Source organism: Plasmodium sp. gorilla clade G2, assembly GCF_900097015.1.
Source record: "Plasmodium sp. gorilla clade G2 genome assembly, chromosome: 4".
Classification (NCBI taxonomy): Eukaryota; Apicomplexa; class Aconoidasida; order Haemosporida; family Plasmodiidae; genus Plasmodium; species Plasmodium adleri (nom. inval.).
In genome coordinates, this window is record NC_041696.1 from 722,751 (window position 1) to 744,501 (window position 21,751).

Genomic DNA, 21,751 nt, shown 5'->3' on the forward strand with positions numbered 1-21,751 from the left:
GAAAAAATATATATATATATATTTATGTATGTATGTATTTATGTATGTTTTTTTTTTTTTTTTTTTTTTTTTTTTTTTTTTAATTGATCCATCATTTTTTTTATGTTCACATTATTATGTATTTTTTTATAAAATAATACATATATATATATATATATATATATATATATATATATTTATTATTTATATATTATGCACACGTTAAAATTTTACATTCATAAAAATAATAAAACTTATTATCGCAAAAAAAAAAAAAAAAAACTTATATCTATATATATAATATATACATATTAGACAATGGAAAACTTATTTTATCGTGTTCATAAATAAAGCATAATCATCCAAAAAAAATAAATGTAAATAAATATATATATATATATATTTTCTCATTATTCGCTAACATTCTTTTATGTGTTACGATTCTTTAAAAGAATAATAGCAATAAATTTATAAGGCATAAAAAAATATAGATTTTATAGGAGCCATATATAATAACAAAAAAAAAATATATATATATATATATAATAATATGCATATACATTTTAATTTATTTATATAACTTTTTGTGTACCTATTATCATCCTTTTCGTTTGTCATTTTTTAAATATAATATATTTTTTTTTTTTTGTTTTAATAAAAGGATGAATGACAATCCAGAGAATAATTTCAGCATTCTAGATGTGAGTCCTCGATATATCGAATTTTTTTATGAATGTCTAGAAGATGTAGATGATTTTTCAGAGAAGAAAAAAGAAAATATAATAGAAAAGAAGAGTTTAAAAATAAAAAATATATGTACTAAAATTCAAAATATAGAAATATTTGAAACTGAATATAAGTATTTAAAAATAAAAGGAAGTAAAAAAAAAAAGTTGGCTCCTGGGACCTGTGAAAATATATGTATAGAATTTTCATTATATAATAATATGGATATAAAAAAATATAAAAATGATAAAAAAAAAGAAGATGTATTAAACATAATAAATAATATTGAACGTACTATATTTCTTAAAATAAAAACTGAGTATACATCTTTATCTATACCTATATATATAAAAAAAAAAGTAGCCATATTTTTTTATGATAATATTATTAATTTTGGATTATGTAAACAAAATATGACATATCATTATTCTATGAAGGTAAAAAATGTAGGACAAAAAAAAGGAACACTTACAATATGTAATGATATATATGAAGGTATGAAAGGGAAGAGGAATCATATATTTTTTCAGGATGATAAAGTAAAAATAAAACAAAATGAATCCTGTATGATAAATAATAATAAAGATAATGACAATATTAAAAATTATCATAATGTTCCTAATAAGAAGGAAAAAAATGATTACACTCTTATTAGCTTTGATAAAACTTCTATCACTTTAGACATGAAAGAAAGTGATATTATAAATATTGAAATAAAAAATTTAAAAGAAGAAAAAGTATATCGTGAATATAATATATTAACATTAGAAAATAGTTACTTTGTTAATAAGCCACGAAATATTATTATTATAGCTGTTTTTATAAATAGTTGTACTTCTTTTTATTATGAAAATATAAAAACAAAAGAAATAAATATTAATTATATATATTATGGAAATAAAAAAAAAATACAAGGACAAATAAAAAATGAAAATAATTATAATATATCTTATCAATATAAAATCAAAAAAGTGCATGCTTTCTATACATTGGAAAATTTTAAAAAGTATCTACATTTAAATAATTTGTCTGCTGCATCTTTGGAACAGGGTTAATAAAAAAAATATAAATATAAATATAAATAAAAAATATAAATAAAAAATATAAATGTGTACATAAATAAATAAATAAATATATATATATATATATATATGTGTGTGTGTATATTTATTTATCCATATAAATATCCATTCTTCCATTTACATATATTTTTTTTTTTTTTTTTTTTTTATTTTATTTTTCAGATTTATGTGAGGTGGAAAATCTTTTAGGACAGGAAGAAAAAGAAGATAAAGAAAAAATGATGTCCATGACAAAAAAACTGATGCATATAGAAAATAACATTGAAGTGAAAATGAATAATGATAATGTTTGTAATGTAAATAAGTTAAATTATGAATCTGTTTTTTTCGAAATATCTTCAAAGCCTGATCTTTTGTTCTTAGAAAAAATAAATAAAAATAAATCATACCTTTTAAACATTCCAATTATAATAGATATCACATTATTTGTTGATAAAAAAAATGATGATGATGAAAAAAACAAGACGAATAAGATAAAAACAGTAGAGGGTGTAAGTGTCATGCATGATGATAATAATATAAAAATAATAAATAAAAAAAATAAAATAAATAATAATACTAAAAATAATCAAGATAATAATAATAATGATAATAATAATGATATTATTAATGATGATATTATTAATGATAATATTTGTTGTACAAACTTTTTAGAAGTTCATAAGAGAGACGAAAAAGATAGAAACTCATCTATTCCTCATACTTATAACTGTTATAAGGAAGAAATAAATCTATATCTCATTTTTTGTTTAACATTTCCATGTTTAATAACGAATATATATTTTTTGAATTATAAGAAAGTTACAACAGAAGAAACTAAAAGTATGATAATAGAATTAGTAAATAAAAATAAATTTTTAAATATTAATTATAGTATATCTAAAATTCCTTATATAACAATAAATAAAAAAGAGGGGAAAATTAATCCACAAGAAAAAGATATAATAACACTTACATTGAAATGTAATATCATAAAGAAAATTAATGAATATATGTATATTTTTTTTTGTAATAATATATATTTTTTTGTTATTTTTATAAATGGAGAAGTGCAATTATTATCAAATAGTAATGATGATATGCTGACAAAGAAAAATATAAAAAATAAATATGATAATAGTAATGATAGTAATGATAGTAATAATAATAGTACATATATATTAAATCATATCAGTCATATAAAAAAAAACAAAAACGTAAAGAGAAATGCCAATGATCATAATATTAACAATGATGATAAAATATTCGAACGCATTCTTAAAAATGTAGAATGCAATAAAGTAAACAGACATTTATATGAACAAGATGGACAACTAGATAAATATAAATACAATGAAAATTTTATGAATTATTTAAAAAATAATAAAAAAAAATATAACGATGTTTTGAAATATATCTACAAAAAGAGACATAATTCAAAACATAATATTACAATTAATAACAACATAAAAAATAATGATTCTATGATGATCAAAAAAGGTTGTCAAAGTTTACAATATAAAAAAGACAATAATAATAATAATAATAATAATAATAATTATAATGTAGATAATCATAATAATATAATAAAAGAATGTAACATAGATGATAAAAGAACAATCGTTTTAAAAGATATTTATATATATGTAAATGAAGAATATACAAATAAAATTACAAATATATATATACCTCAACATTTCTATGAAGACAAAAGAAAACAATATATAGATATAAAAAAAATGAATAAACAACAATATATAATTACAACAATGAAAAAAGAAAAAAATTTTAATGAATCATTAAATTTAAAAAAAAATAAAATAAATAATATTAACACTAATATTAATAAAGAGAATGATAATATTTTTCAACATGTCCATATTATAAAACAATATTTAATATATCCAAAAATTATTCATTTTAATTATATATTATTAAATAAAGAATTTGAAACGTATATTCATATACATAATACAAATTCTATATATCCAATAAATATATTTTTGTCACATAGTAATAATATACAAATTAATTATCCTGATGAAACAAACAATATAAATCATAGTCAAATTAATGAGAGCAACATATGTGATTCTTATAAAAATACTAAAGTTACAATAAAAGAAAATACACAAAAAAAAATGTGTCTAAAATTTAATTTAAAAAATTATAATATTTTTAATAATAATAATAATCAAATTAATCAAAATAATGAAAATTTTTTTTTTCCTCAATTACAAAGTAATAATAATGTAGAAGAAGAACAAATATGTAACCATATTATTTCAAAAAGAAATAGTAAAAATAATAGTGAACATAATTATTTAAATGATACTTATAAAGATAAACCATATAATATATATCATCATAAAACCACACCATTCTATGAAATATATATTTATTATGAATATATCTATTTAAAAAATGAAGAGCTTTGTTATATAGATAAAATAATATTCCAGGCCAATTTAATATTATTAAATCTTTTTATAAATACTAACATATTATATTTTTCTCTTACAAATAGGGATATAGACATGTTTTATAATAACTATTTCTTTGTATATAATCCGTTTAATATAACAATACAGATGAAATTAAAATATAATGAGCAAGTCTTAAAAATGAACAACCTTATAAGTGTAACATAAAAGAAAATATATATATATAGAGAGAGAGAAAAAAAAAAAAAAATTACTTATATGATATTATGCTGATGTGAATAAAACGTTAATATATATATATATATATATAAGATCTTTTTTATTATTTTTTTTTTTTTAAGATATATCCTGGTGAATATAAAATTGTCCCAGTACAATTTATTCCCAACGAAGATACAAAAAGTGTAGAAGAATTTATTCAAGTAATATTGGACGACTTCAGATTATACAAAAGGTAGAACATAAACTTATACATATGTATATATATATATGTATATATATATATATGTATATATATATATATATTTATTTATTTTTTTGTGCCCTTACCCTTCAGCATAAAATGTTTGTGCTCTCCATCCCAGTGTAGCTATAAAATTAACGTGACTGAAATAAATTTTGATCATGTCCTTTTAAATAAAAATTATTCAAAAAGTTTTTACATAACAAACACAAGTAATACCAACATAATATAAATAAATAATTTATTCTGAGTATATTAGTATATACCCTCAATGATATTTTCTTCCTTTAGAAGTATAGTTTTATTAATACACATATATGATAATGTAGTACAATAAAGTGACCACATTGTTTATTTTTACGTACATAGGTTATAAAATGGATTAACCATATATTATATATTAGGCAAATAAATATATATAATACATATATATATATATATATATATATATATTATACATATATATTTTTTTTTTTTAAGGTAATTTTCCACTTGTTTTTATGTGCGTTTATAAACCCACATATGTACATGTCCTTTCGAAGCGTAATTATGCTAATAAAAATGAAAAAATAAAAATTACCATATTGATAAATATCAAAGAAGATATAAAAATAAAAGACAAACTTATATTCTATGTGAGACAAAGAGGAAACCTCATTCTACCTATAAGTGTCAAGGTAAGAAAATATAAATATATATATACATACATATGTATATATATATATATATATATTTTTTTTTTTTTTTTTTTTTTTTGCTATATGTATTAGGTGGCTCAATCCAACATTGTAATAATAAACTGTCCAGATATTATACAAGAGAGCATGGAACGTAAAAGCTATCAGCTCAATATTTTAAACAAAGGCATGTGTGAAGAAAGTATTATTATTAATTTCAATGAAATAACCTTTTTCAATATATATATGCAAGATGAAAATATAAGAAATAAAATGAGTTGTATGAACTATAAAAACAAAGAATATAAACAGAGTGAAGAGAAAAAAGAAAATATATTTTTTAATATATATAATTTAGAATATGATAATATTATAATAGACGAATATATAAAATATTATTACAATGAATTTATTTTATTATATAATAATTTATGTAATAATAATAATAAAATAAAAGGTATACTTCATATTTCAAAAGAACAAAAATGTTTAAATAATTGTTATAGAATTATAATTCCATCTAATACATTTATAACTTTAATTATGGAATGTTATATAAATAAAATATATCAAAGAGAGTTATTTTTATATGAACATGTAATATTAAATAATAAATTTATGAATGATGGAAATTATAAAGATAAATTAAAAATTAATATAAAAAATGAATATTTAAAATTTAATCCTTCTTATCTTTATTTTGAAGACATTTTATTATTTAATTCGGAGAAATATTTAATCACCTATTTTGAAAAAACTATAACAAAAAAATTGAAAATCAAAAATGTGTCTCCAGAAAATTTAACATGTACTGCACGAATATGTGATTATAATCAAGAGGAGACAAAAACATTACAACATGGAAAGATATCTAGTAATAATAATATATCAAGTGATGATAATAATGTCTATAAAGATAACAATATGTATGAAACTAATGGTACGAATAAAAATACAATAAAAGATATAAAAGGAGAAGAAGAAAAAAATAAACATAAAAATAAAAATATAAATATAAAACATTTAATAGACATAAGTAATGTACCAGATATTTTAAAATCTAACGAAGAGTGTTATATAAATATAAAAGTTGATAATATAGAAAAAGAAGGAAGATATGTTGAAATGTTAGAAATATGTACTGAAAATAAAAATAAAAAACAAAATGAAGAAAAAATAAAATATTCTATATATATACTAATAAATTGTAAAGATGTTAAATTATATTTCGATGTTTCTTATATTAATATTATATATAATAAATTAAATCAATATAATTATTTCTCTTTCCATATATATAATCATGGTTATAATTATGTAAGAGTCAATTATATTTTCAATAATATATTTAAAGAACAATTTTTATTAGATATACAATTTTTACCAAACAACCAGCTAAATAAGAAAAATAAAAAAATAAAAGTTATTTTAAAATATATGTCAAAAATTAATATCAAACTTAAAACATTTATTACTATAACTGTAATGGACCATGAAAAATATGACATTCCATTGTTCATAAATATTAACGAAGAAATTGACTATCTCATGGGAAAGGTAAATTATAAAAATGTAATAGAAAATAAAGACATAACAAAGAATAGACATGACAAGAAATATATATACAAAACGGATGAGCACATATACGAAAAAAATCAAAATAATGAGGATCAAACTAATGAGAATCAAAATGATCATGATATATCACACATTTATTCTTATGATAAACAAATAAAAAGTGAAGCGTCTACAAATAAAGCCCATTTATTATCATCACACATGTCAGGTGAACACAAAGATAATGTTCATATTATAAATGACAATAAAAATATAAGTTATTTTACTAAAGAGCAAGAATTTGCCCTATATAATAATATGTCTATACCATATACTCTTAAATATAAACAAAATAAAAATGTTAATGTAAATGAAAATGAAAACATAATCTCCTCCTTTTACAAACAAAATATGGAAGAATCAAGTGATATATATAGTAATATATTTAAAAATCTACATATTGAAAATATAAGAAATCCTTATTATAATACAAATGAAGAACCAATAATTAATTTAAAAGAAATTGTACATGATTATATTTTTATATTTATTCAACATGTTATCATAAATAAAAATTATTTCCCACAAATAATTGAAAACACTAATGATCTATATGTATTTTTTTTAAACATTTTATATGATCTATCTATTATATTTAATAGTAGCAAGAATATACAAAATATAATAAATGAACTAAAAGGATATGAACACATGCAAAATAATACTGTTGAAAAAAATGACTTTTTAAATGAGAGCTTTTTAAAAAACATGAAGTCTCTAACAGAATGGTTGATCCAAGTAAATATAAAAATATATACATATATATATATATATATATATATGTATGTGTGTTTATTTATTTATTTATATTTTTATATTTTTATATTTTTATATTTTTTGTAGGAGAACCTACTAATATATCATATAATGTATGAAAATTTATTACCTCTTAATTTGTACCTACATTATATTTTTAAAAACATACCAGAATACTTTTATATAAAAAAGGAAAGTGATCAAAGAGAAAAATCCAAAGAAAGAAAGAATGTAGATAACTCAATACTATATGATAGTAAAAAAGATATAGATGAGGAAGAATATAATGAAGAAAAAAAAAATTTCATAAATATATCTGATATACAATCATTTTTAAACAATGATAATTACAAAGGAGATAATAACATTTTTTATTTAGATAATATATTTAAAACATATATTAAATTATTTATATATTCTTGGATTACTATATTCTTAGATATTATTTTTAAGAGAATCTTTTCTTTTATAACTATTACATCGTTATATAATTCCAGAGGTATTAAACTATGTACTCTTGAAAATAATATATATGAAAATATTCATATCAGTAAAATAAATTATCTTATAGTATTAAATATACAAGACAATCAAATTAACAAGTATGCGTGTTTTTCTACAAATGAAAAAAAAAAAAATTATATAGATAAAAAAAAAAATACATATATAGATAAAAAAAAAAATACATATATAGATAAAAAAAAATATATACATATAGATAAACAAAAAAATGAAAATTCAAATATAAAGGTACAAGATTTATCATATAATCATAATAAATATAATGAAGTTTCAAATATACAAGAAAAAGCATACTTTCATTTTTATCAAAATAATTTTATAGACATAAAGGAAGTGCTACATAAAATTGGACAGTCAGAAGATACAAATCTCTCAAAAAAAAACGAAGAAATAAAAGAAACAAATAAGGACTCTTATCATACAAATAATCTTTATAATAATAGAAACAATTTCAAAAATAATGTGAAGGAAAATAATCAAATGAACAAAATTATAAAAAAGGAGACACCAAAAATATTAGATCAAAAAAAGAAAAAAAATACGAATAAAGAAGAAGAAAAAAAGAAAAAAAATACGAATAAAGAGGAAGACCAAAAGAAAAAAAATACGAATAAAGAGGAAGACAAAAAGAAAAAAATGCAAAACACTGCAATTACAGAGAAATACGAACATAATAATAATCTCAACATTAAATTACATACAAATATAAATTATTATAAAAAAATAGAAGTTATTTTATATGAATGGTTATATTTTCATTATAATAATGTATATAACACCAAAGTAAAAAAACAAAAATTTATATTTTTACAACAAAAAAAAGACATATCAAAAGATAATAAGTCATGTGTTCAATATGATCAAAATAAAAGCGATTCAGAAATGAAAGATAGAAATAGCACAAAAAAAGATTTAATGTATGATAAGGTTATAACAAATAAAAGGAACTACATGACTGATATGGATATTCAACATGATAACAATAATAATGATAATAATAATATTAGATGTGATATACCATTCTATGTTGAGAAAAAAAAAACGAAGAAAAAGAAGAAAAAGAAAAAAAAAAAAATTTTAAAAAAAAAGAAAGAAATCATCACAAATCTACATGAATTAAATGATCTTGTTATTATCATATATACCATAATTTCTCATATTCCTTATTTTTTATTTTTTAAAAATAAAATTAAAGATCCATGTAAATGTAAAAAAGATTATTTATATAACATAGACATACTATTATTAATTTTGAATACCATTAAATTAAATAATTTAATAAGTAGAAATGTATTAATACAATTTAATTATGTTCATATATTTATATTCTTATCATCCTTATATATCATATTACCAAATTATATTCCAAATTATTATTTAGTTCTAGATGATTTTTCATCATATAAAAATGATATAAATATAATAAAAGGAAATTTACAAAAAAACACAAGAACAAAAAAATTAAAGCAACATCATATGGATAATAAGATAAAGAATAACAATAATAAAAATATAAATGATAACCATGCTCATAATAATTATTATCAAGAAAAACAACCAAAAACAAATATTACATGTGATGAAAAAATCAATGAACGAATTATTTATATATATAATTCTAATAAATACATGTGTTCATATGATATTTTTCTGATAGGATCTAAAAAATATACAATTGATAAAAATCATATAACTATAAACTCATTGAAACATGAAGAAATAACTATAACCATTGATCCACATTATGATGATCATATTATTAAATATAACTGCAATAATAATATTTTTTTGAAAGATATTAATAAAATGAAATATAAAAAAAAGGATAAACGTTTTGAACACACTAATAGTGAAAACGAAGTTTCTGATAGTAGTGCAAACGATTCATCATTGTCATCATCACTGTCATCATCACTGTCATCATCACTATCATCATCACTATCGCCATCACTATCATCATCACTATCATCATCACTATCATCATCACTATCACCATCACCATCATCTTCCAAGTCTTACAATCATTCTCGGTGTGATGAATCAAGTATCCCTAAAAATATAGAAAAAAATAAATCAAATTCAAAACATATAAAACATATACCTATCGATAAAAGTAACAACTATTCAATTCTTGTTTTGAGGGAATCAAAGTAATAATAAATATAAAAAGCACATACATAAACATTCACATATATATATATATATATATATATATGGGTACATTTTTTTGTTCCTTTATGATAATATTCATTTATTTATTTATTTATTTATTTATTTATTTATTTATTTTTTTTAGTAATAATTTAATGGACTTAAAAACGACAGATGAAAAATTCATTTGCATAAAAATTATAGAGGGGAATAATAAGGACTCGAAAAAATCACATTTAGAGATGAATAAAAATAATATAAAAAATAAAGATAATGAATATAATTCTCCAAATGATAAAACAAAAGAGAGACAAATAAAAGGTGATGTATATAAGAATATGTATTCATCAAATTGTGCTGAATTCAATATGATTTTAAATGATAGTGAAGTGAAATATATTAATTTTAAAGGTATGGTGTATGAAAAAAAAAAAATCCAAATAAATATGATAAATAATTTAGATAGAAAAGTGGAGATTACAACAAATGTTTATCATATATATTTAAATGATAGAAAAAAGGAAATAAAGAAAAAAGAAAATTTTGATAAGGATATATATAATTTAAAACATAGTAAAGGGACCCCAAATAATATAAAAAATAATATAAAAAATAATATAAAAAATAATATAAATAATAATATAAATAATAATAATAGTAATACTTTGAATGTTAACTATGATATGTATTATGAATGTGATGCCTGTAAAAATATAAATAATCATCTAAAAACATATATAAATAAAGATGATATAAATTTCCAGTGTGTTTATTTAGATAAAGAAAAGAATATATATGTTAATAAAGATAATTGTAGTACTAAAATAAATTTTCATTTTTCTCCTTTTTTTCAAGGTACTTATTATTGTTTTCTTTTATTTTATGTTTTATGTACTAAAACAAAATTACTTTTATCAACTTGTAAAATCAATTGTGTCTTTTATATAAATTTTATAAAACCGGAAGAGGTTATTAAGATAAATTATAAATCTAATAATTTTACATATGATCTTATTTTAAGACCATTGAATAAACAATTTTTAAAGAGTATTTATTACATTTTATATAAATTAAATAATAGCAATAATAATGTATTTTTTTCAATTTATATAAAGAGATATTTAGACAATATATATATGAATAAAGAGGATTTTTTTATTTTATGTGACTGTGCTAATAAAGTAAAAATTAAAGATAAGAAAATATCTTTTACAAATTTTAAATATTTAAATGATGATATAATAAATAACAATATAGATATTGATATATTATGTGATATGATAAAAAGGGATGTCACTTATTCATGTAAATTAGAAATAAATGAAGAAATGAATGGTGTCTTTGAATATAACCTTTATCTTTTAAAAGGGAAACAATATAATGTACAAAAGAATTTATTCATGATAAAAGATAGAGGAGAAAATTATATGAACGACGAAATGTTATCATATATGGAGTGTGAAAAAAATATAAATAATATGTTATCCTCTCCAAAAAATAATAGCATCAAAATGATAAGTAATAATTGTTATAATTATTTTCTTTGTGATGATGAACTTGTTTTACCTTTTTGTAAGCCAATGGTAGTAGATAATTATTATCATTATTGTGATATAAAGCTATACAAAATAATATGCAATATTAATGATGAAAATAACATAAGAACTATTAATATAAATTTAAAAGCTGGTATGATATACAAAAAAAATATTCCTTTATTTAATTATAGTAATAATAATATTACATATAAATGTTGTTTTTCAGATATTATGAATGATAAAAATATGATTATTAATTATAATATATTTACTTGTAACGAATATATTGAATTAAAAAAAGATATGGAAATATATAATTTTGAAGTTACATGTTTTTGTCCTATCGGTGGAATAAAATTCAGTTTATTTTTTATTTTGACAAATATACTTAATGAACAAGATAAAATAAAAATAAGAATTGAAGGATATATATCAAAACCTGTTCCTAGAGAAAATATACAAATAAATGTTTTAAATAAAATAAAAAAAAATATACAAATCGAAATTTTTAATGAATTAGATATTCCATGTGAATTCAAAATATATTCAGACCTGTTCATATTATATGGAGAAAAAAAAAAAATTGAAATGATGCCTAAACAAAAAAAGGTTTATACATTTTTTATAAAAAGTTCACATATTGGTGAATTTATTGGTTGTCTTATATTCAAGTTTTATAAATATATAGATATAAATAATGAAAATAAAGATTCCTTTTTTTCTGATTATTTTTTTTGGTATAGATTAAATATTGTAGTAGAATTAAATGAGCCTATGAAAATTTTATATCTAGAAACTTTTATAGGACAAGAAATCACAAAAGATATTATTATAAAAAATAATGCAAATAATAAAGAAGAATATTTCTTGTTATTATATATCAATGAATATATTGAAAAAAAACAAATACAAATAGAAAAAAATGATATATATATTTATAAAATTATATATTTACCTTATATACCTAATTATTTTTATAATATTCAAACCTCAAGTAGTTCACATTCTAAATCATTAACAGGAAACGAAAATAATAATTACTTTAATGACATTCATCAAAAAAAAAAAAAATTACATTTGGATGAGGAAAAAAAGGTATTTGATGGTTTTATACAACATGAAGATGAAAAAAATGAAAAAAATGAAAAAAATGAAAAATTAAAAAATTATAAAAAGTATGAAAAATTAAAAAATGATTCATCAAAAAAACATATAGAAGATACAATCAATATTGAAAGTAATAATAATATACAACAACATAATAATAATATTATAAACAGTCTATACAATTTTTATTATTCAAATGGAGAATATAATAATACTCCACAATGTTTATATGAATCAAAAAATAAAGACCCATTTACACAAAAATGTGAAGAAAAAAATAGAAATTCAACTGACGTTCATTTTGAACATAAACAAAAAAAGAATTTTCAATCAAAAGAAAAACAAATATTTGAAGAATTAATTAATTATTGTAAAAATAAATATATTAATATAAACAATATCAATTATGATAATCATAATATCGGTTTCTTTTTTATATATAATAAAAAACAAGGAATAAATTATTATATTTTAATATTATTATCCAAATTTAAAAATAAATTGATAATAAATAATTTTTATACAAATTTGTCAAAGGAATGTTATATAAATATTCATTTCAATTTTCAACATGAACAAGAAAGGCAAGTAAAACAATTACAAAAAAAAGATAAACAAAAAAAACAACATACTTTTTCATATGAAATAATAGAACAAATTGATAAAATTGATAAAATTGATAAAATTGATAAAATTGATAAAATTGATAAAATTGATAAAATTGGTAAAATTGATAAAATTGGTAAAATTGATAAAATTGATAAAATTGATAAAATTGATAAAATTGATAAAATTGATAAAATAAAAAATGGGGAAAATAAAAATAACATATATAGTTTATCAAGTGATATATGTTCAAATAATGATGTACCCTTTTCTTGTTCTACACATGATGTTTATAAGAATCATTTAAAAAATTCATTATTAGATTCAGATGAAGAAAATTATTCTTTAAATTATGATAATAAAGAACAAGAAATAAATCATTCTTCAAATATTAAATGTATCTATTTGAGTAATAAAATTAATTATACTATTTTAAAAAATGAAGATAAATTAAATAATAAAATTGTTATTAAATACAAACCAACTATAGGAACATCTCAAGATTGTTATATAATCATAAGAAATAATTTATATGGAGATTTTATTTATTTTATGAGAGGAATGTATGTTGTGAAAAAAAAAATAAAAGAACAAATGGTTTTTTATAACTCCTCTTTTTTGTATCATTTCGTTATAAATCTTTTTAATCCTTTTAATTGTAATGTATGTGTTAAATGTGGATTAAAAGAAAATAACATAAAAAATAAAAATAACATAAAAAATAAAAATAACATAAAAAGTAAAAATAACATAAAAAATAAAAATAACATAAAAAGTAAAAATAACATAAAAAATATAAAATATATAAAAAATTACGACATACATAATAACCATATCAACACAATAAATAAAAAAAAAAAAACCAAGCACTCATATTTGAAGGCAAAAAAATTATTATTAAATGATCAAAAAAATTATTTTCTTATCATCAATAATGATAATTTTGTAATTAAAGACAGGAAGGATTTCCCTCTACTTTTTATATCATTCTGTAAATATGAACCATCATATCATAAAACATTAATCATAAAATTACAACCAATATATAATAAAAATATACATAACATACAAATATCTTCTATTATATATGAATATAATTTAATTTTCAATAAAACAAATCCACAAAAAAATCAAATAGAAAGTAATATATTAAATCATTTTGTCTTATCCAATTTATATACAAAAAAATACTTTACACATGAATATCAAGCTATACAAATTGAGGAAAATAAAAATGATGTGGAGGAATTTAAAATGAATATACATGATTCAAATGGAAATAAAAATGATATTTGCAAGTCAAGTGATAATGAAAATGATATTTTCAAGTCAAGTGATAATGAAAATGATATTTGCAAGTCAAGTGATAATGAAAATGATATGTTAGACACATCTCCACATGAATCTATTAGTATGTACGAGTCAGGTGACAGATATACCACAGACAGCCAAAAGAGTGATACTACAAATGAGTTGTTCATTGAAGAGTTAAGAAGAGAATATATAGAAAAAAGGAGTATGAGTCAAAACGGAAGAGATCATAGAAACAATTATGATTATAATTTTAATGATGATTGTTATTTAATAAATGATAATGATATAATTTATTACGATAAAAAGATATTTGTTGAAAGTATTTGTCAAAAGAAAACATGTGTACGAATATATATAGACAAAAAGAAAATAAGAGAAAGTCCAAATTATGATAGTTTAATAGATGATTTAGAAATATGTAAAAAGAAAAAGTGTGTATTACACAGAAATGTTGAAAAGGATGAATGGAATTATAAAATATATTTAATAAAATTAACAAATATGTATGATAACAATAATAATAACAATAGTGATGATATAATAAATAAGAGAATAATCACAATGAATAATATATTATTTGAAATGAACGATGAAATGTTAAATGATTATATATATGTAAATGTAATAGAAGATACAGAAGAAGGATTATTAATAGATATAGAGTTGTTGGCATATTTACCTTTTCATTGTAATTTTTTTCTAATGATTAAAAAAAAAATGAAAGAAAAGATAAATGGAAATAATAAGAAAGATATAAATATATCATCAGAAAATTATACTAAGAAGGATATTAATATATTACCTCAGTTTAAAGATAATAATAATAATAATAAATATATAATAAATGGTATTGAAAAAAATTGTATATTTATTGAAATATTTAATAACCTTAGAATCTGTAGTAAATATATAAATATATTTGTTGATAAAAATTTATGTTCAGAAATCAAGTTAAATATATATTATAAAAATAATAGTGATTCTTATTTTAATGCATATATGATTAATTACAATGAATATAATACAAATGATGACGTCAAGAATGAGATTTTAAATTATGATATCAAACCATCTTCAGGTGTTTTAAAACATAATAGCTATAATAAATTTATAATTATAAGGACTAACAAAAATGGAGTAATAAATAACAATAACGTTTTTCTTCTCTTGATCAAAACGGAAAGAAAAATTTTCTCTTACATTATATTTTCTCATTACAAGCATACAAGAACTATATTTACAAAGGTTAAAAAAAAATAAAAAAATAAAAAATAAAAATAAAAAATAAAAATAAAAAATAAAAAACAAATAATTATATATCACCAGGAATATAATATATATATATATATATATATATATTTATATATGCTTGTTTTATCTTTTCAGGATGAGTATAATAAGATATATGATATAATGAATGAAAACAAAAAAAAATTCAGCGAAGTTTTTAATACATTCAAGGAAGTAATTATATGAAAAAAAAAAAAAAAAAAAAAAAAAAAGAAGAGATAAATAAATATAATATATATATAATATATATATAATATATATATATTTCCATTTTTGTAGGAAAAAAAAGAAAGTGTTGTTTTTAATGAAAGGAATCAAATTATTATTGAAGATATACAAAAATCAACAAATGAAATTCAAAATATTTAATATCTTTTAAAAGTAAATAACTTTTCATAACAATTAATACTTGTATGTATAAATAAATAAATAAATATATATATATATATATATATATATATATATATATATATATATATAATATGTATATAATATTTTTATCATTTTCGTGTTTACTCCTATTTTTATACTTTTAAAATTTATGATTATATTAAAACAAAACAAGTGTCTCTTTATTGAATTATTTAATAAAAGGTTGTACATATATATATTTTTATATATGTATATATGTATGTGTGTATTTCTATATATATGTGTGAATAATTTTTTTTTATTATAATAACACAAAAAAATTAAAATAATAAATAAATAAATAAACTTATATGTATTGATATGCTGGATAAATCCAATGAGCAGAAATTAAAAAAAAAAAAAAAAAAAAAATATATATATATATATAAAATATTAAACTTGAAGCATATTTATTAATACAAAATAGGGATAATATAAAAATACATAAAAAAAAAAAATTATAATAAAATTATAAATAAATACAAATTAATGAAATATATATATATAAATATATATTTAATATATGAATTATATTTTATTTTGTTTTATTTTTTTATGTTGACACATAATAATATATATTATTCGTAAAGCCATATAAATTAAATCCAAATTAAAATTTATATATGTAAAAATTTGCCATAAGAATAAAATTGACCATAATATATATATATATATATATATATATATATATATATATATTTTTCTCCCTTAAAGACTTATATATATATATATATAGTTATTCTTCATTCGATAAAATAACAGGTTCATTATTATTTTCTTTATTATTTTGATTAAAAATTTCATCATCCATATTTAAGTCTTGTGTGGATGGTTGTGTTTGATCCTGGTCTTTATTTTGAATGGAAAATTCTTCATAATTAAAATTTTTATGATCATCATGATTTATATTATCATCATAATTTATATTGTCATCATTATTTATATTGTCATCATAATTTATATTGTCATCATAATTTATATTGTCATCATTATTTTTATTTTCATCATAATTTATTTTTTCATCATTATTTTTATTATTGTCTTCATCAGTATCCATTTCCATCTTCTCTTTATTATGATCTTCATTTATGTTTTCCTCATAAGGGTGATCTTGAAAGCTATATTTGGATGTTACAGCAAATTGTTCATTGTCATTAGTTTCATTTTTATAAAAATGATTATCATCATATGTAGAAAAATCATTTTTATTTTCATCAAAGAGTATATCTATAACATTAGAATAATTATTAAAATTCTGGTCATCATCATCATCATCATTATTATTATTATTATTATAATTTTTTTTTTTCTCTTTATCATCATCATGTTGATTATTATTATTATTATTATTATTAATTATATTACTATTAATGATATTAGTATGACTATTTTCTATATCTTCTAGTTCCATGTCTTCATTTTTTTTTTCATCCGAATAAGATATATCATTAAAATATAGAGAATAATGATTTAACTCGTCAATTATTATATCATTCCATCCAGATACAGTAACTAGAAAATTAGACAACCATTTTATTTCTAAAGATTTATTACTTAATATTTGACAAATATGTAATAGATGTGCTTTATAACCACAATCTATCATACTTTCAAATTTTTTTCTTTTTTTTTTATTTTTAATACTTCTACATCTTCTAACAGCATCAAAATAACGTAAACATTTAGGAAGAAACGTTGTTAAAGCTAAAATATAATATAACAAATAGGAATATTCATTTTCTTTAAATATAATAGTTTGTAATAAATCACATACAGATATATGTAATAAATTATTCCATTTATATTTAAAAAATATATCAATAGATATATCAAAAAATCCTTCATCTATAATTTCTGTTAAGATATTTTTTGATTTCGTTTTAATTAATGTTTTTATTAATTGGATTATTTCTAATGTTGTAAATCCTAAAATATTTTTATTCTTATTCTTATTAATATTCATAATATACAATTTCATAATATCTTTTATATAACTAAAAAAACATATATCTATAAAAGTACTATTATCTAAATATTCAATCCATTTATTTAACGGGATATTAGCATCACCTTCTTCCTTTTGAAATATATGAAAAGTATCTTCCTTTCTATTATCTTCAGCATTATTATTATTATTATTGTCAACATTATTATTATTATTAATATTATTATTATTATTATTATTATTGTTACCATTTGATGTAATCACCGTGTTGTTATTATTTTCCTCTTTTGTTAGAATACTCTCTTCATTATTCAGGTTGACACAATATTTATGGCTAGCTAACCGTTTCATTTTATTAAGTACATGCTCAAGTTTTATATGTTTCAAATGAGCATATGACATAGACGAAATATTATTTTTACGATAATTTAAATTGTTATTGTTTTGTAGGTCATCATTATAATTGTCATCACTATAATTGTTATCACTGTAATTGTCATCACTGTAATTATCATCACTATAATTATCATCACTATAATTATCATCACTATAATTGTCATCACTATAATTGTCGTCACTATAATTGTCATCATCAGAAGGTAAGGATAATTTATCTTTTCTGTAAGAATATGAATAATCATTCTGATAGTTTTGAGAATTGTAAGGAAAATCATTTGTATGGCTTTGATTTTTAAAAGAATTGTCCTTATTATCTTCAACATCTTCTTTATGATCCTTCTCATTTTTTTCATTATCATCTAAATTGTATGTTTTATTTATGAGTGAATTATATAAGGAATTTTCTTCACTTATCAGTTCTTTATTATTATTATTATTATTTTTTTCATTTTCATTTTCATTTTCATTTTGAGCATTAGCTTCATTTAATGGTAATGATATTCTAGGCTCATCATTATGTTTTTCTTCTTGTGATAACTCCTCTTCATTTGTATTTTCAAAGTTGTTATTATGAGCCTCCGTTTGTAAGATATTATCTTCACGTTCTTGTTTCAAAAAATGATCATCAACTCTTGTCATACGCTTTAAGTCATTGCTTTCAAAATTATTCATATTTTGGTTTTCATCTATTTCTTTATGATAACCTTCTTTTGTATTACTCATAATATTATGACTATTTTCAATATTGGTCATTCCTTCTAGATTAGTATCAACATGTTGTAAAGTATTATTACGCATATCTCTTTTTATAACATCATTTTCAATACTATCATCATTCTCTTTTCTTTTGATTCCTTTTTTTTTTTTTTTTTTTTTTTTTCGTCGTCTGCCTCTATCTCTTTCTATATCTCTATCTCTATCTCTATTTCTATCTCTGTCTCTATCTCTGTCTCTATTTCTATCTCTTTGTTTATCTCTTTGTTTATCTCTTTGTCTATCTCTTCTTCTTTTATCGGTTTGTTTTTTTTTCCTCAAGTGTTCAATTTCCTTTTTTCTAAATTCTTCTTCTTTATTATAAATATCTAAACACTCATAAAAATCAATGTTATTATAAGACTTGGCTAGAACAGTATAATGTATAAGATCTGATATTATAGTTATAGCTGCTGAGATGGTTGATGATGACTGTGAAAAAATACATTTTATCAAATAAGAAAATGATAATTGTGAAGATAGATCGATTAGAAAATAATTAAAATAATATATCTCCGATTTCCTAACAAACATATCTCTAATTAAACAAGTAATATTATCTTCTCTATCACATGTAATATAATTATGATTAATAAAATCTCCATTTAAATTACTAAGGATATAAAAAATAATATTTTTGATATCAAATATAGATAAATAAGGAACCTTAACAAATAATAATACTTTAAACAATTCTGTTATATTTCTAGAATAAAAATGATAAAGAAATGCTTTTAAATATAATTCCTTTTTTGCTCTTAAAAAATTTACAACTTCTTTTGTATTCTTATTATATATAGATATAGCACATCTACTAAAATAACCTGAAAGAACTTCATTTAATTGTTTCTTATTTAATATAAATCCCCAAAAATATCTCATAAGCTTATTATTATATACAATACTATCTATTATCAATTTATTTTCACAACATATAATTTGATGACATTTATAAGGAAATTTATATGATTTGTCATAATCATTACTTTCATCAGACTCTTCTAATATATAAGATAATATCTTCATTAAATTCTCCTCCTTAACTAAATATTTTAATAAATCGAAATTCTCAGATTTTATTTCTTGTAATAATCCTTCATAATTTAATATACTTTTTATATCATCTTCTTCAATATATTTTATGAGCTCCAATGACACATCGTTGTTTTTTAATCGCCAGTAAATACCATTGTCCATTTTTTTTTTTACACAAAAAATATAAAATTATGTTATTATAAATAAATAAAAGGGTAAATAAATAAATATAAATAAATATAAATATATATATATATATATATATATATATATATATATATATTATATATATATATTTAATTTTTAATTTTTTTTTTCTTATGAAAAATTTATGAACATAAAAATATTATGACATATATGATATATATCATATATATTTATTTGGACACTTATATCTTTTAATAACTAAAAATTGTTAAAATAAAATAACTACATATATTTGTATTTACACATTTTTTTTTTATTTTTTTAAACTAGGGTTTATATTTTCTTAATATATTCTTCCATAGACGCGTTCTCTTATGAATTTTTCATGACTATAAAATGAATATTATATATATATATTTAAATATATATGTATATTTTTATAGATGTTTCCTTTTTGAATGGTTAAAAAATAAATAAAATATGTACATTAAATATATACATTTGTAAAAAAAAAAAAAAAAAAAAAAAAGAGAGAGAGAGATTACATTTTTAAACTTTTATAATTGTAAAATATATATTATGCTTAAGCACATAAAAAAATAAAATAAATACATTAATATATATACATTATATATATATATATATATCTTATATATAGACAAGATAATAAATACTCCTTTTTTATGTATATATTACAAAATATCTGAATTTTTTAATTTTATAAATAAATAAATAAATAAATAAATATATATATATATATATATATATATATATATATATATATATATATATAATTACACACTCTTTTAT

The 21,751-nt window shown here is 18.6% G+C and overlaps 2 protein-coding genes across 2 annotated transcripts; one reads left to right on the forward strand and one right to left on the reverse strand.

Annotated features, from left to right (window-relative positions):
* Nucleotides 1-641: 641 nt before the first annotated feature.
* PADL01_0417200 (conserved Plasmodium protein, unknown function) lies at nt 642-16,620 on the forward strand (the record flags this gene model as incomplete). Its single annotated transcript, XM_028685292.1, has 10 exons — nt 642-1,755; nt 1,950-4,408; nt 4,552-4,664; nt 4,767-4,885; nt 5,154-5,350; nt 5,444-7,705; nt 7,811-10,395; nt 10,542-16,206; nt 16,348-16,425; nt 16,531-16,620. The coding sequence occupies 10 exons, from the start codon at nt 642-644 to the stop codon at nt 16,618-16,620; spliced, it is 14,682 nt and encodes a 4,893-aa protein (XP_028536805.1).
* A 778-nt stretch (nt 16,621-17,398) lies between these two features.
* Nucleotides 17,399-20,956, reverse strand: PADL01_0417300 (conserved Plasmodium protein, unknown function; the record flags this gene model as incomplete). Its single annotated transcript, XM_028685293.1, has 1 exon — nt 17,399-20,956. One exon carries the CDS (start codon nt 20,954-20,956, stop codon nt 17,399-17,401), a length of 3,558 nt encoding a protein of 1,185 aa, XP_028536806.1.
* Nucleotides 20,957-21,751: the final 795 nt, after the last annotated feature.